A 15878-nucleotide genomic window follows, 5' to 3' on the forward strand; every position below is an offset into this window, starting at 1 on the left:
TAAAAGTGGGGGCCAGTTTTGTACCTTTATTATGGTAATTTATTATGTGCCACAAAGATTATCAAGGCTTTCTGTCTTTTAGCATATGGTCATAAAATTGCTAAACTGAGCTGTGCTGGCTAGGATTTCTCCTCATTTTCATATTAAAACCAAATATGAGTTGGTTTTTTTTTTTGGTTTTAACCAAATAACCTGCCTCACTGACACCAAGTAATTTTCCTTTTGCTGAGTAAGCCTGCAGATCTAACTTCCTTGGGTTTGCATAGGCACAATGTCCTTTTCTACTCAAAGGTGCTTAAATGAGCCATTAAGAGTTTAATCTTCCTTGGCTGCCTTAACTGTTAAACAGAAAGTGCTTCCTTTGTGTGTTTTTTTTAAATTCTGAGTAATTTTCATGTAACTGCTTTTACCAATTTAGGTGAGAACAGCTGAGGATATAGTGTTGTCTGGACTTACTACTAGAAAAGAGTTTTTGTGTGCATCTTCCCAGCAATAATGCTGGCACCCCCCAGTATCTGGGTAAAAATGCAGATGTGACTAACCAATGTGTCCATTGCTCATGTTCTCTGTTCCCCACCAGCAAGGACATGACCTAAGTGTAGCCACTAGCATTTACAGGGTCCAGAGCTTCTGTCCCAGCTCTTGATTGCCCCAGCTGCTCCCTGCATTAGCCTGAGATGACTTCTTCTGCCTAGTCTGCAAGTGGAGCCAGGTGCTGTCAGCACGCAGGGCCCAGCCTTTGTGCTGTAGCTTTAGCACTCAGCAAGGGTTCACCAACCCAATGCCCCCAGCTGGCTGCCACCCTCCTGATTTGGGACTCAGCTGCATCTGCCTCACTAATTTGTCAGTGATAATGCTGCTCACCTGCTCTGGGGTGTCCCTGGGCCTGTGTTCTGCCTCGGTATTGAAGGGAAACTGCAGAAAGTTCAGTGGGTGAGCTTTCTTAATGTTGCGCAATGATGGAGTTTGATGGTGGACATCTACTGTGTCCAAAGGCTTTTTTAGGGTCCCTTTCTTACCCTGGAAAGAAAAGAGCAGTGCTTCTGGTAGGTGATTCCCCACCCCCACCCCCCCTTACCTATTTCTCTGCAGTGTTTTGGACAGATACAACTTCATAAGCCTGGAGTTACAAAATCCAGACACTTGAATGTTTCTGATTTTTTTTTCTACTGGAATCTTTAGAAATGTCATATTAGAACATATTTCTTTCTAATTCTGGAAGTTGCTTCGGGAAGCAATTCTTTTTATTACTCCTTCGTTGTTTCCTTCTTCTTGTGCACCTCCAAAGTCCTTCTCTGGGGGGGGGAAAGAAAACATGAAATAAAAAATAAACAGAACTGGTACCTTTGTTCAACAGCTATCTCTTAGTACCATCCAGGTTTGTGCTGCAGGTTTTTATTCAGGCTTTGCTTTGCACAGGAATGTCTTTATTAATCTACAGTATTGTAGGAAGATAATTACCTTTTTATTTTATTTATCCTAAAGGAGTATTGGAGTTGTGTCTTCAGTTCATTAAAATAAACGTGTCCTGATAAATAGAAACTAAATATGTCACGTTTTGAAATGCTCTCTTTCAGCTTACATCTGCTTTTTTTCAGGTAAAACTACTTAACATAAGATGTGCTGCAGGATTACCTGACTTGAGGGACTTTAAATCCAACTTACATCACAGATGAATCTCTTCTTCTTGATGTTTCTTTATTTATATTTCAATGTCTGTGTGTGTGTTTAAACAAAAATAGCAACACTCAGGTATGGAGTACAAATATTCAGTAGCTGATTAGTGCAGTATTTAAAGAGAAAGTTCAGCCAGTAAATATCTGTGATGCTCACAGCAGGAACCAGAGGACTGGAATTGCTGATAGGAGTCAAGAGAAAAAGTGCAGTTAATAATTTGTAGATATTTACACCTTTGCCGGTTTCTTTCACGGTACAAAGGCATTAGTGAAAGTGACAGAAACGAGTTATGAGCCATTTACTAGGGCTATCTGGAGGGATTTAATCTCACTTGGGTCATGGAGTTGAATTCTCTGGGAATTGGTGTTACTGTGATAGGCTGTATCTGAAGGCCTGGAGTGCAGAGATAAGACTTTAAGTCCAGCTGGAATTAGAAGCAACAGAATTAACTGGATTGTAGTGCTGTAAACCTTTTGGTTCAGATCCTGAAATGCCTCTGGATGGTAGTTCAAATCTCTTCCAGATGGACGTTTGGCTCTGGGACCTAGATGCAAGGCAAACATTCGCAATGTCAAGGACTTTTTTTAGGAGCGTGCACAGTGAAATCAGCCTTATGTAGCTCAGCATCCTTCTTGTTTTTGTTGTTCAGACCTACAGTTTCCTTAATACAGTGAGGAGGATGGTTTAGTTGTTTCAAAAGGCTAATTTTCCACTTCACTGACATTCACATGCATGTTTGTGGTTATTTTTTTTACAGGAAGGCTAGGAAAGTGTTTGAAAGGTCATTGCTTTTATGACAAATGAGACAAGGCTGAATATAGGTGACATATGCATATCAATATGAGATAATGGAAAACATAAAACATCTATAAATGAGCTATAAGGGCTGGGGATTTTGTTGTGGTTTTTTTTTCTTTTTTTTGTTGCTGCTGTTGTTTCCTCTCCCGCCTTGAGAAGGCTTTCCAAGGAAATGCTTTAAAATAGTGGATGCATGGATACTTACCAACATGTGCATATTTTTTGAAATGCAGTGTATTTTTTGTGACAAAAGTGACAAATCATGAGTTGATAAATTCTATTCTTACATTAAAGATGAGAAATTAATTGCAAACCATGATTGTAAAAGAGGAGATGGTTTTTCTGAGCTTAAAAGGAAGTAGCTTCCCCTGGTGTAATAGGAAATACAATCTCTAAGTCTGCTGAAAAGAACTAAAATTAAAAATTGAAGTACCAGACAGTACTGATTGAGGAATTTTTTTAAAGATCTGAGTAGAGAACAAATCCTTCTTCCAATTTCATTGGAAAATATAATTTTATAACAAGAGCCAGTAGGACTACTTCCAAGTTTCATTGCTGTAATAACATTTCTAAATCAAAGCTCTTATTAATATTTTTTTTTAGTTTAATGCTAAATTAGAAGTTATGCTAAATCTAAAAGCCAAGATTTCTCAGTTACTCCGAGCCAATATGAGGAAAATTAGTATATTATGGATTTAGAAAATGGTGGGCCAAGAAAGAAAGTCTCATTCCTACAGCCACTCAGTATGCAAAGAACTCTGAATAGAAACCTCTTTTTTCAAATCCCAGCTATTCCTGTTAGATACTGGACTACAAACACTTTCTCCAATACAATTATTTGATTACTACAAAATTGCGGTCTTCTCTTTCCTGTTTGTAATAGGAGTTACTACTTTACTTCTGCAACCCTTTACCTCAAAGGAGTTATAGCCAATGGGAATTTGTCCATTGCAACACATGGATATTTGCACAGTGTAATTAAATGCTTCTGAATAGATATCGTGCCTAAATGTCCATCTATAGTCCATGTGGTGGGAGCACCAATGCTCTAGAGAATAAAGCGTGTTTTAAAAACAATTTTTCGCCTAAGGAAGCTTGAAGGAGTTTAGCAGCAAAGAGCTCAGAAACTGGAGAGTATGGGTGTGTATTCTTTATTTTGCTTAAAGTTTTAAGGCGTGGATTGTTTTTGATTTGTTTTTTTTTTTCCTTTTTCAGATCTAAATGTTTGCCTAAATGCATAGTAACTTTGTAAGATTTGTTGGTGTTCATCACTGTGGAAAATTGTAGAAATTGCATGAGGGCAAACTTGTGATCCTCAGTTGATAATATGGAAATTGTTCCAATGGAACTGATGGAAGAATATGGGCATGAATTAAAAGGAGAGTATGTTTAAAATAGCACTCTTACTCAAGTATATTGGATGTTTTCTATTTATTATGTACTATTTTCCTGTTTTTGACTCTTACTGGCATTCCTCATCCATGAAGCTATGAAAAGAGACGTTAGATCCTTTTTTAATTTCTTGCTCCCTTTATCCCTCCCCAAAAGATTCAAACTTTGAGTAGCATCCTTTTTGGTAGCTTTTTTGTATAAATTCTAGGTATAGACAAGTAAAAGACCTCCTAACTTGTGGGATGAAGGCAAAAATGTTATACAAAGATGATGAATATCTTTATTTCCTTCTTATCCTAAACAAATTCCATGTATTTGACCCTTTTGGTTTTCATTAGAGTTGTTTACTCTGCAGTATCAATTTTTGCAACAACGAGATAATCCACTAAGATTTCTTGTGTACAGATTGCACTCTATAAAGGTGATGGGCTTACATATCCTTTCTCTTTGTGAAGAGAAGGCACTGCCTTAAATTGTAATTATATTGTTTACAGAGTTGCAATTTTGGGCTATTAGTTGCTCTGGAGATGTAGTGTCTGTTCACACCAGACAAAACTTGAAATAAAGATGAACAGCTTGTGTCTCATATAGGGACTGGGTCTCAGAGAAATATGTGAGACCTGGAATAGTGGAACAGAGCTATAAAGAACAGTCGTGCTAGTGTGTGCGTGTATATGTGTGTATTTGAGGAAGTTCTGCCTGGTTTAGTAATATATATGGTACTCCACATCTCTGTTCTGATTGAAGTGCCAGTTCTAGATCCCTTCCATTATTATAACTGAATTTGTTGTAGCTAAGCCTGATAATGACACATAAATAAAAAGTACTGATTAAGCCACTGCCATAGGCACTGAACTGTGAATTAATCATAGTATTAATTCCAGTTAATCAATTTTATCTGTCGTCATGGTTTATACTGAGCCATAAGCAAGGAAAACATCGCAGTTGTAGTTAAAATGTTATTCTAAAATGCCAAACATTTAAATAATATATCTGTTTTCTTTCCATGTGACAAAGGAGATACTGAATGAGATTGCAATAAAAGGGAACTCTGTCTTCAGAATAAAATGTATTCAAGTGTGTGGAAATGCAAATAAGTTTGGAATGACTGTCATTCCAGTGTAAAAGTACCCTGATTTTATGTCCGAGGGCCTACTCTTTTTGAAATTATTAGCATACTTGGTTTTACAGGTGGTCTTAGCCTGAAATGGATTCAGTAATTTCAATGCAAGTCATAACCTTTGTAAATGAAATGAATAGACAGATATCCTGTCTACAAAACCAAAATCTTCTACTCAGGCTGTTCAGAATTCAGTGGAAATCTGAACTTCACTGTGAAATTAAATGATGCCTTATGTAGCTTCTAGGTGATCTGTCCTGAATTATGCATTTCACAATAACCAGATAGCAGTCACCTTTTAAAGTAACTCATTCCTATACCTTCTAATGCTTCTGAAGTGGATTCTGATGTACCATCTGTGTCTAGAGAGTTAATAATTTTGTAGCAGAGTGTATCTGACTCTTTTGTGTGGAAGGAAATCAAAAGCTAAACCTAGAAAAGCCCAGCTGAGCCTGGAACAGGGTGGATGTGGGGTGGGGTTATCCCAGTGGTGTCCTGCTGTGTTGCCCTTTGAGCCTTGTGGGTGTCTCTTCAGAGCGCTGGAGCGCAGGGGAAGTCTATGCTTATGCCCCAAATTCCTCTTAGTTAAGAAAATCAGCTCCTAGAATGATATAAATTATTCAGAGCAGGTACAGAAAAATGAGTCATTTCTCCAGCTTCATATCCTTCAAAGGCTTATGGGGCAAGACATCTGCAGAGATCACCTTGTATGCACAAACTAGACAAATTTCTTACAAAATTCAGGTGTTGGGACACCCTTTACTGTTACATGGGGTCCTCAAGAGCTTCTGTTATAAAATAGGAGAGTTCATTTCAAATGTCCTTTAGCCTGAGTACATGCACCTTTTTGCTGATTTTTGTGAAAACCATGAAGATGGGTTAATTTATTTTCTGATTGTGCCAATATGTAGAAAATAAGTCAGGAATAATTCAAGATTCATGCATGGAGAGAGAGATAAAATGGAAAAATGGCTGAGCTGTTTGTTAAAGCACTGCTTTAGTGGAAGAAAAAGTTGGGAAATTTGATACTAGAATATAGGAATCAATCTCTGTGTTAATAAGACAGGTTATGCTGTAAAAATGGTGTGAGGGCTGGAGGACCTCTCCTTGAAATACAGACTGAGATAGTTGAGGTTTTTCAGCCTCAAGATGAGAAGGCTCCAGGGAGACAAGATTGTGGCCTTTCAGTGCTTAAAGAGGGCTTACAAGTAGGTTGTGGACAGAGTCTGTAGTAGGGCCTGTTGTGACAGGGCAAGGGTTATGGTTTTACCTGGAAGAGAGGGTACATTCAGATTGGAAATAAGGAAGGTGTTTCCCACAATGTGGGTGGTGAGATGCTGAAACAGGCTGCCGGAGAGGTGGTGGATGCCCGTCCCTGGAAACATTCAAGGTCAGATAGGATGAGGCTCTGAGCAACCTGATCTGGTTCAAGTTTTTGCTGTTTATTGTAGGGAGGTTGGAGTAGTTGGGCTTAAAAGGGCCCCTGCAACCTAAACAACGCCATGATGCAGTGAGGGGTTTGCATCAATTCCTTCCAGTATTTGCAGTATCTCGATGGCAAAGGCAGGGCCCTGAACAGCCTGGTACAATCTTAGTTCTTTAACTCTAGTTATGTTCTTGTGTAAAATGCTTAAAGAACCATCTTTTCTTTTATGTGTGTTAGCAGGATCGTGTTTTAGAGGAAAAAAACTCTAGAACCACTGTGCATGCAACATAGTCTTAAGTGGTTCCCAAATGAGTCTGAACAATGCATTTGATACTGGGTTGACTGTATTTCTTAATAGCTAAAATAAAGATATTTTTGTTTGTGAATACATTGATGCATATGTAAAGTTACAGTAATTGTAGAATTCAGAAAAAAAAATCCAAGGAAATATTTTTGTTTAGTTCTTGTTTTTAGCAAAAAAAGAGTATTTGTTATCCTATAACCTTTCCTTTTGGAAGATTGAAATATTCTTGCTGAAATGGATGTGGTTTTGTCTTTCAGGGTTTCTGATTATGTGTAAAATCAAAATGGATGATATAGCAATCTATTTTCCTCAGATACTGTAGTGTGTAATCTTGATTTTTACAGTTTTGTATAACCTCAGTAAGTGAAAAAAATGTTTGAACACCTTATGAAGTGAGTTTCTTCCTTGGGGCTTTAGGTTTAGTGGTTAATTGAGAAATTTATTCTTAGTAAAAATGTGGAATTGTTTCTGGGGTGGGGGGGCTGGTTTTTTGTTTGGCATTTTGGGCTTTTGTGTTTTTCTGGTTGGCTAGTTGGGTTTTTTAAGATGTATGTAGTATCCTTGGTGGCGGGGGGATGTGTCTTACCACAGCAATGGGAGACAGACCCTTTGGAGAAAGTAAAAAGATCAGAAATAAGGAAGCAGTAGGTGACAGAGAAAGAAAAGGCATGGCAGGAACATATAGCTAAAGGCAGTATCCATTCCATGTGGATTTACCATGGCCCAGGTAGTTAAATGGATGGTTGTCTCTGGACATGTTATCCAATGGTGCCTTGCAGATGTGAAGTGTTGGGCTGAGAGCTTCTCTAAGTATTGCCTACAGTGAAAAAGCTCTAGCTTCGTCTCTCTGCCAAAAGATTTTTAGATTTTACATCCTAGTAAAAAAATATATTTAAAATGTTATGATCTGACATGCAGTTATTACATCTGCATTAAATTATTACTGTGGAATATTCATGAGCCTTGGACTTTTATTTTCCATCTTTAGTTTATGGCCTTTGTTTAACTTCAACTCATATTAGTTTAATTGCAAGGTGTCTAGTTGGCATTATTAACAATATGTTAACTGCAGACCTTGACTTGTATATTGGCTTAGCTTAGTTTTTTTTTTTTTTTAATTTTTGTGTGCTACTTCATTTAGTCCATATATTTCCTATGCAGATGTAGCTAATGAAGTATCCAAATTGCAGGACTGGCATAATCTTTTCTGCCTAAAATGTATGGAGTTGCTTAAATGTTTCTGTAGCTCAAAGCTCTTAGATTATATGGTTTCATATTTGACATGTGATTGTAGTTGTAACTGGTAAAAAAAATACTTTCACACGGAAAACATTTCTTCACCTACTCTGTTTTGAGAGATTTGCCTTAAGAAATAGAAAGTTCATTGTAATCCTGGTTTATTATGAGTTCCAGAATCAGCAGCATGGTTTTGTAGTGAATTTAAAATATTTTTAGTGCATGCTAACACTACCACCCATTTCTGGAGAGCTGAGAGACATGAGGATTTCCTGCCTCATCCTGAAAGTGCTTCACCTCTGAATGGCTGACTCCTCTGCAGCTCCTCTGGTGCTCTCTGACTTGTAGGCAACTGATAATCTATCCTTATGCTAATCACTTCTTTTTCAAAATTGTGCCAAGTCTGTCATCGCCCCAAGGGCTCTGATCAGGCCCCAGCATCCCCCTGACACCCTGATGGAGCACCCACTGCTGCTGGGCTGCTCTTCTCTGCCCAGAGAGTCCTGTGGGACACAATCAATCTGCTGCAGGCAGCTGCAGCAGGAAAAGCTGAGGTACACAGTAAATTTAATCCAAGTTCTGTCAGCTTTTACAGCTTGGAACTGTGGCTTGGGAGGGAAAGCATGGGAACAGGAGGAGTGTTTTGGGTAGAGAAAGAAAACTGCCTTTGCACTTTCTGATCCCAGCCAAAAGTCCTCAAAATGTGCTAATTTTTGTGTGTTGACAGTTATGGCTCAAATAACTGTAAGACATCCCAGCTGGAGAAAAAACAGGGATAGGTCTTAGAAGTTCTGATTTCTCCTGTCCATTAGCTCCCTGTCCTCTGCCTGTTCCCCTGTGGAAGAATCCCTGAGAAGTCACCACAGCAGAAACAGCAACTGAAGCCAGAGGGCTTTAGTCTGTTCCTGGTTACACTGACCTCAGTGAGATCTGCTGGAGTTAACACTTGCAACTGTGGCTCTTAGTTTATTTTTTTAATGTTATAGTTTCAATGGACACAGTAAGCATGTTTAGAGAATTACAGGTGTTTTCTCTGGTTCTCTTTTCTTGTTTCAGCCTTGAAAACGTTTTTAATGCCATCTAGATAGAAAGCATTTATAGATTAGAAATCATTAGTCTGACAGATAATTTGAATGAAGTTTAGTTGTTTGGCTTAGGAGGCTTTATATCCACTCTTTCTTACAGCTCTATTTCTCTCATTCACAACTAAAGTTTAGAGCAGCAGCAGGACTACATTGTTCAGTTTTTCAGCTGCAGTTGTATTTGTATTGTCTTTATTCTTTTTTTTGCCCCTTTTTGCTGGGAAGGACTGATGAAAGGCACACTTTGAATAACTTTCTTGTGCTTAAATAAGAAAGTGTTTGTGCTGGCAACACAACGCATGCTATAAAATGTCAATGAAGAGATGAATCTGCAGAACTTTATCTTGGGTGTCTTTCATGAGCCTTCATTATTTAATTGAGATCCAGTGGGATGACTCTTGTAAATCCTTGAACTGTAAGCAGTATGAAAGAAAAGAAAGACCAGCACTTATTAAAAGCATTTCATTAATGTGTTGGTTTGGGTTTTTTTTAACATAGCGTTAAGAAAGAAAAAATAATGATCAATAAAACAACCTACTTATTTTTACTATACTTCCTACATTTTCAGTTACAGATGTGATCCTCTCATGTTTCATTTGAAATAACTGTCATGCAGGAAATGTTCATAATTACATGTCTGTGAGCAGTTCAGCTAATTGTCTGCTACTTAATTTTGGAAGAGTTATAACTATTGACATAGAACTGTCAATTTCATAATTAGGCTGGTCACTCTTAAAGGGAAATTTCATCTCTAAGATCCTACTACAAATCAAACCAGTAGGTTCAATCCCCACAAAGACTTAAAGCATGTGATTGACTTTTCTTCAGTACTGTTTCTCATATAAACAAAGCTCTCCATGTGCTTTATTGATTTGGTCTAATAACCAAAGTCAATAATAATAAGAACATTCCTTCTGATGGATTCTTTAATATGCTGTTTAGACTGAGCAGTTAACTCCAGTCATGCCAGTCCTATATCACAAACCTTTTTAAAACCATTCCCAAGATTCATTTAGTAGTATTTTTTTATACTTTTCTCCCTGCTGTATGGGAGATTCCTTGTCAAAGTCAGTCCACAGTAAATTGGTTAGCTTTACCTGCAATTATGTGTCCCCACATGCTAGTCAGTTTGTATCAGTCTCATCAGAAATATTAAAAAAAATGCATAGCTTTGGAACAAAAATCAATCTCTCCCTGCTGGTAATGGACTTTGTAGATCTGCATAAATTGTAGGCAAATTTTAATTACCTCTGCATTTGTGTTAAGCAGATCATTTTGGTCCTAAAAGTTGTCAATCTGTCAGTGTTTCCATTCAATAAATTATCTACCATAATAAATTTTCAAGGGTTTTAAGTAGAACATCTGTAAAAGGCCAGCAAGAAGCTCCTGGCTAGTTCAATAGTAACTTCTTTTATAAACTATTTTTATTTTCTGTTTCTCGTGAGGGGTGCTGATAGCCTTGGCTTTGGGAATTTGGAGAAATGCATTTTGTGCTAGATTGGATGTTGTGGTTCATAGTTTTACTTAGGGAAAAAATGATATTTATATAATATTTAAGCACTTAGTAGAAATCATAGGATAAGTTGGGTTGGAAGGGATCTTAATGATCATTTGGCCCTCTGCTATGGGCTAGGACACCTTGCACTAAACCAGTGCCCCCCAGTGACCCTTCCAACCTGGCTTTGAACATTCCAGGGATGGGACATCCACAATCTCTGTAGGCAGCCTGTTCCAGTGCCTCACTACCCTCCTAGTAAGGAATTATTTTCTCATAGTGAATCTAAACCTACTCTCTTTTAGCTTGAAGCCATTCCGCCTTGTCCTGTCACTACATGCTCCTGTAAAAAGTCCCCATCCATCTTTCCTGTAAGTTCCCTTAAGGTGGTGAAAGGTTGTATTTGGATCACCCATAAGTCTTCACTTCTCCAGCTTGAAAAAACCTCTAAATTGTTTAAGACTTTTCTCATAGGAGAGATGCAAGCTTTCCATTAGGATATGTCTTGGTTCCTGCTGTGTCTGGGAGGCAGAGTTGTCCAACCTGTACTGGCATTGGAAGCAGTGAATTGTGGTAGCTTGGTGTGGATATTGCTCTTAGAGTGCCAAAAAGGAAATACATTTGTTTAGTAAGCCTTGTATTTTGGGAGTTTTTTTCTGTCTTAGTGTCTCAAGATCCTGAAATCATGCTGAGGGTTCCTTATACAATGTCTAGCTCTTCAAATATTCTCACACAGACAAGTTAGTAGCCATAACTTTGCAGAGAAGCCTGAATGTTTGTATGATTTCCATCAGATTTAACACTTCTCCTGTGTCCTGAATTCTGATTTTTAAATTCTCTCAAGACCTGAAATTATTTCTTACATAGCTTTAAAAATCCTTCTGCATTAATAGTTTTTTCTTGGTTGGGTCATTTGCTCAACATTTTACTGATTTGTGTTTCTTATGTAGATAGTAGCAGGTACAAAGATGTGTTTTAATGGTATTCTGCTGCATATTGTTCACTAGAGGAGAATATAAAGTGGGGAAAATACAAAGTATTGAACACATGGATAGTTTCCAGCCTTTTTAGTGATTCAGAGTCTTTGATGAATCACTGGTTTCTATTGCTGACCTCTGTTTCTGACCTTTCCCTGACTTCATAGGTCAACAGCTCTGTCAGCAACCACGTTTTGGATAATTTGTCAACCAAGATCTCTAGATGGTATTTCTGATTTGGGGGATTTTTTTTTTTTTTTTTTTTTTGAGATGCTTCTGATGAAAATTTAGGTTTAGTTCTACAATACAAAACTGGATCTTGCCTACAGGATAAAGAGACACTGAGAGTAGAATGTACTGTACTGCACTCTGTACTGGCCATCAGTACAACATACTAGTGAAGTGTACACAGACTTCCAGTACTTCCCTCATACACTGAAAAAACATCTCAGTCCTCCCTGTTCTTCATATGCTGCACAGGAGTTTCACTTGAAGCTTAATATACCATTCACCAACCTTTTTCTTGTCTTCCCCCTCAAAAAGGAAAGGAACAACTGTCATATGTTCAAGGCACAGAAATTTCCATACCTACTTATTTGGGAAATACTCAAGTACATTTGAGAACTTTTTCTATTCAGTGGTGTTCTTTCTATTTCTTTCTTTTTTTCTGTCATTTTCCCACTTATACACCGGAAAAGCCTTCTCTGATGTGTTTATTTTAATGCACAGCTTTCTCTGTGAGCCATTTGGCTGGGTACAAGAGGGGCAGTTGCTTTAATCTCGCAATCAGAAGGCTTTGTTCCTCTCACAGTATGTTCTTGATTAATGCGAACTAATAATTACAAACACTAGAGCCTGCAGTGTTATAACACCACAAGTGATTGGCTGGCCTGCAGGTTGACAGGCTTTTCTTAGACTCAAGAAAGAACGATACAAAAATTGCATTTCAAAGTGTTTATCTTGCCAGAATTCCTAATTGTGTTTTGACGCAATTATAGCAATGACATTTAGTAGTACTGTCGCTACAGAAACATTAACATTTTGAATGCACAGTGTTTTTCAAGGACAAATGTCTTTTCTTCTATTTTTGTTTTGAAGGTGGAAAACTGAAATTTTCAAGCACACTAAGTCTTTTGAAAGTGTGTTAGATTAGCATTAATAATAAAATATGGCCATGAAGAATGCCAAGAACAGATGTGGAAAAGGAGATTTTTCCTCTTACTAATTTGGAAAATGAGGTGTGGAATAGGGGCTCTCTGGTTGATTGGGGTTTATTCTTTTATTGCCTTTTTTCTCTCCACTCATCAATGCTAAACTGGCTGAAACCCATTATATTCTGTCAGTCTGTAATTCCTGCTGAATCAATGCCATCTTGTGCCTTAAGAACTTGATCTAACTTTTGCTAGACCAGAAAAAAAAATAAAAAGAAACCACTGTTGACTTAAAACTGGGTGTGGTTAACATTACCAAAGTAGTTAAATGCTTCTGACTTTTTAATGGGTTTTATGTCCGTCATAGGAGTTAAAGAAGTGATGAATATTGTGAGGGTTTTTATGAAGGGAAAAATAGGAAGTTCTTAGGTACAGTGTGAGTGAACAGTTGATAGTGGCTGACAACATGGAACTGTGCTCCTAGTTCCTTTTGTATATGCTCTGACAGGCTTTAAGTAAATAATGATGTTTTTATTTCAAATAGTGGGGTGCTTTGTGTGCAAAGTAGTCTTGTGTGCTTGAGAAACATCACTAGGAAACGTTTGCAGAGAGCACTGCAAGTCCATATCAAGCCACATAGTACATTAGCTTTCCTTTGGAAATAGGAACTTTAAGGTGACTGCAAAATTCCTATTATTGTTACTGGTAATTAATAAAATATATTCTCACACTAAGCATATTTGGACCTGATATAGTACTACTTGTAGTGGTTCATTCTGATGGTAGTCAAAACTGCATCAATTCATCCCTTTTTGGCTCTTTTTAAAAATGTATTCTTCTAAAACCTCAACCTTATAAATGACCCTGTGGATGTTTTGGTTTTTTTTCCTAGCTTGAGAATTAATATACCTTCTTACATTTTTTGTGACTGTATACCCAGATCTGCAAACTAATGAATATTTGGTAAGTTTTCACCTGAAATAATTTCAGTGAAGTAAAACATCAATTCCTCTAAGAAGTTTAGTTTTAAATATTTTCTTCTTATAAAATCAAGGTAATTAGTACCAGAGCTGATAGCTTACTTGTGGAACTGCTCCTACACACTCTTTTAAATTATTTTGGTGTGTACCTTGGTGTGACTATTTCTTGTGTATATGCTGGTGTAGCATCATTAACTCTGAGAGCCTCCTATTAATCACACAAGGATGAAGAAACAGGAAAAAAAAATCATTGTCCCATGTTGCCAGTACCAGATAAAAAACACTTTTCTTGTGGTTTGAGTAAATATGTTTCTGGGTTTTTTCTTTGTTTAAATGAGTGTTCTCCCCTATCCCCATGCCCTCTTAGGATCCCATGTTTTATATAGCACACTTGGTTCTTATTTATATATATATATTTTTTGCTATCCTCTTCCCAAATGGAAATCGTGTAAGGATTAGCCAAAGCTGAAAAAAAAAATAAAAACAAAACAAACAAAAAACTATTGAATTCCTCAAATTTGGAAAAACAGGTATTTTAATAAATGTATGTTAATAAATATGACTTTGAAGGAAGAAGTGGAGATGTTAATCAAACTCAAACTTGTTAGTGTTGGTTGTCTTTATCAAGTCATTGAGTTAGATGTTATCCCTCAAAAGGGGAAAAAATATGACTCCCTATAAGAACTGTGTGACCAGATAAAGATAGCAAGCCTAACGTTCTGGGGAAAGCAACTCAACTTTACTCAGATAGGCTGGATCAACATTTTATCACTAAATTCACACTACTAAGAGAATTCTAAACTCATTTCAGCTGTGCCCACACAATGCTGAAGAAGTGCCTGATACAGAATTGAAAGGAGATGGATCTAGATATGACACTGGAGTACTTTACAATCCAGCTGTGTTTTAAATAGGCACTGATTTCACTAATGTGGTTAACGTCTTGACTGCCATAATTTCCCTTCTGGATTAAGATTTTTCTGCTGTTTCCTGGGCCCTGATTCTATCCCAAACACTGAGTAATCCAAGTACCAAATGCTTTCATTTTTCATGCCTTAGTTGGTTATTTCCACTATTTATGTGGATACCAGTAAGCTTCATATCTATTCCTCAGATTAATTTTGTTGTCTGTAAATTAAATATTAATTGGTGTGAAATTAATATAAAAAGAGAGAGCATACAAGTGTCAATTTTTTGTGATGCAAAATATTTTTATAAATGTTCCCATATATGCCACATATATAAACTTTCTTCTTTGATAGATCATCCTGTTCATCGTATTATTTTGCAGTTGTGAAATATTGATGATTTGCAGTCCTTATTTTTCTGCTTGGTAATATACTTGTAAATGAACTGTGTATATTCAAAAAGTCACTGTAGAGTTTGATAAGGATTTTCTGTTGGTTTTTTTTCTGGGTTTTATATTGTTTTGTTTGGAGGGGTTGGGTATTTTTAAATTTCCTAAATAATGACTGATAAATATTGAAGTTAATGTAAATATCCAGAAATCTGATAACAATTCTCACTTAATGTTTTCATTATGTTGTATTACAGTTAAGTAAAGGCATTATCTAGAGCCAAGAAATCTATTTACAGCTTTTACTATTTGTCTATTCTACTTCCACCTCTTATCTTTTTCCCCTTTTCCTCTTAGTCAGCTGCAGGTCCATGTGTAAGCAGTGTTGAACCAGACAATGAGTCTTTGTAACTTTTCAATTATGATTAACTCAGTCCCTGTCTTTAGCTGAGAAAACGTAACCTACTATTGATGCCTGTTCACAGCACGGACCTTAAGATGAAGGGACCACGTGTCCTGTTTGTGACTGGGCTTTACTGGTGCATATTGTTATATAACCTGAATGATATTTCTCAGTGTAACCATGATAAAACTGTCTAGCCAAAATCTAAAAGAAACAAGAGTAGGAAAAGCAGCAACAAAACCAAGTTTTATATGTTTATTTATGAAGTAAATTATAATCTTTCTATGCTTTGGTTTTATTTTGAAGGGCCCATCTTGCTGGGATGATGTGCTAATTCCCAACAGAATAGGAGGCGTTTGCCAGTCCCAAGGGTGCGATGGAAACGTAGCGGTAAGATTTTTGTCATGTTTCTCCAAGTACTGTGGCACTCATAATTCTTTGTAACAATTCTAACCACGTCAAAATTTCAGTAATGCATGTGAAGAGACAGGTATGGTACACTTCAAAAGAGCTGTTCAACTTTAGATAATAAATGATGTC

The 15878-nt window shown here is 37.0% G+C and overlaps 1 protein-coding gene across 1 annotated transcript in view; it reads left to right on the forward strand.

Annotated features, from left to right (window-relative positions):
• The window catches only part of PRKN (parkin RBR E3 ubiquitin protein ligase), a 683114-nt gene that overhangs the window by 292570 nt on the left and 374666 nt on the right, over positions 1–15878 (forward strand). The window contains exon 5 of the mRNA XM_041404442.1: positions 15645–15728. Coding sequence (XP_041260376.1) covers positions 15645–15728 — 84 coding nt within the window. The remainder of the gene's footprint in view (positions 1–15644; positions 15729–15878) is intronic.

This window comes from Onychostruthus taczanowskii, unplaced genomic scaffold (assembly GCF_017590055.1).
Source record: "Onychostruthus taczanowskii isolate IOZ18803 unplaced genomic scaffold, ASM1759005v1 scaffold21, whole genome shotgun sequence".
Classification (NCBI taxonomy): domain Eukaryota; kingdom Metazoa; phylum Chordata; class Aves; order Passeriformes; family Passeridae; genus Onychostruthus; species Onychostruthus taczanowskii.